Here is an 852-nt window from a genome sequence, read left to right on the forward strand (position 1 = left end):
GAGAAGCTGAAGTACGCCATCCACTTCTGCAAGTCCATAGACACCGACGACTACGCCCGCATCGCCCTCACGGGGGAGCCGGCCGCCGACGACAGCAGTGGCGACTCGGAGAACGAGGACGCCGACTCGTTTGCCTCCGACTCCACGCAGGACTACCTGACGGGCCACTGAGGCGCCGCGGGCCGTCCGGGATGTGGACAGGGCCTGTCCCTGCCTGTGGGGACAGGGCCCGTCCCCGTGTGCCTGGGGCGCGGGTGTGGGGACTGCCGGTTCGGGGTCGGCATGCGGATCGGGGCCGTGCTGGACAGCCTTGTGCGTGAACACTGACTTGTACTTCTGACTTAGGACGGTCTTCTCAGGCGTGATGCTGCTTTACACGTTGGACTCCGCGTTTATTGAAGTGTTTAAATGTTCACACGGACACTGACCTGACTGGCGGCCTCCCCGAAATGAATAAAAAGCCTTTTTACTTGTGGGTGCAATGGCGCGTTTTCTTTCTGCCTCACAGGTGCTGTGCATCGCCTTGACTGTGTGTTGGAAAAGCTGTGTAACAATTAAATCGTATATAAACATTTCAAGTAATTTCATCCTGAGTTTGTCATTACAAGTCGTGGGACATGAAGTGGTCAGCGCTGCTCGGTGCACCCGAAGGTGACTCAGGCCGGAAGCGAGGAGGCCGTCGGTGCCCTGTGTCTTCAGCGGCACTTTTTAGGGTGCGGGCGTGCGGCGCGAGCCGAGGCCCTTCTGTGAGCGTGACGGAGGGCCCCGCGCGGCAGGCGTACTCCGCGTAGTGTGCGCGATGTGTGCACCTCGCTTTTAACTCCCTGTAAGTAAAACATTCGTCGCCAAATT

The 852-nt window shown here is 58.9% G+C and overlaps 1 protein-coding gene across 1 annotated transcript in view; it reads left to right on the top strand.

The window, feature by feature from the left end:
* LOC102887399 (E3 ubiquitin-protein ligase HERC2) overlaps positions 1 to 578 on the top strand; it is a 114,318-nt gene extending 113,740 nt beyond the window's left edge. Inside the window, exon 89 of the mRNA XM_025043506.1 lies at positions 1 to 578. This exon is cut by the window's left edge and continues 40 nt beyond it. Within this exon, the coding sequence (XP_024899274.1) occupies positions 1 to 171 (171 nt within the window). The 3' untranslated portion in view covers positions 172 to 578.
* The last annotated feature ends 274 nt before the right edge of the window (positions 579 to 852 follow it).

The sequence above is a fragment of the Pteropus alecto genome, unplaced genomic scaffold (assembly GCF_000325575.1).
Source record: "Pteropus alecto unplaced genomic scaffold, ASM32557v1 scaffold102, whole genome shotgun sequence".
Taxonomy (NCBI): domain Eukaryota; kingdom Metazoa; phylum Chordata; class Mammalia; order Chiroptera; family Pteropodidae; genus Pteropus; species Pteropus alecto.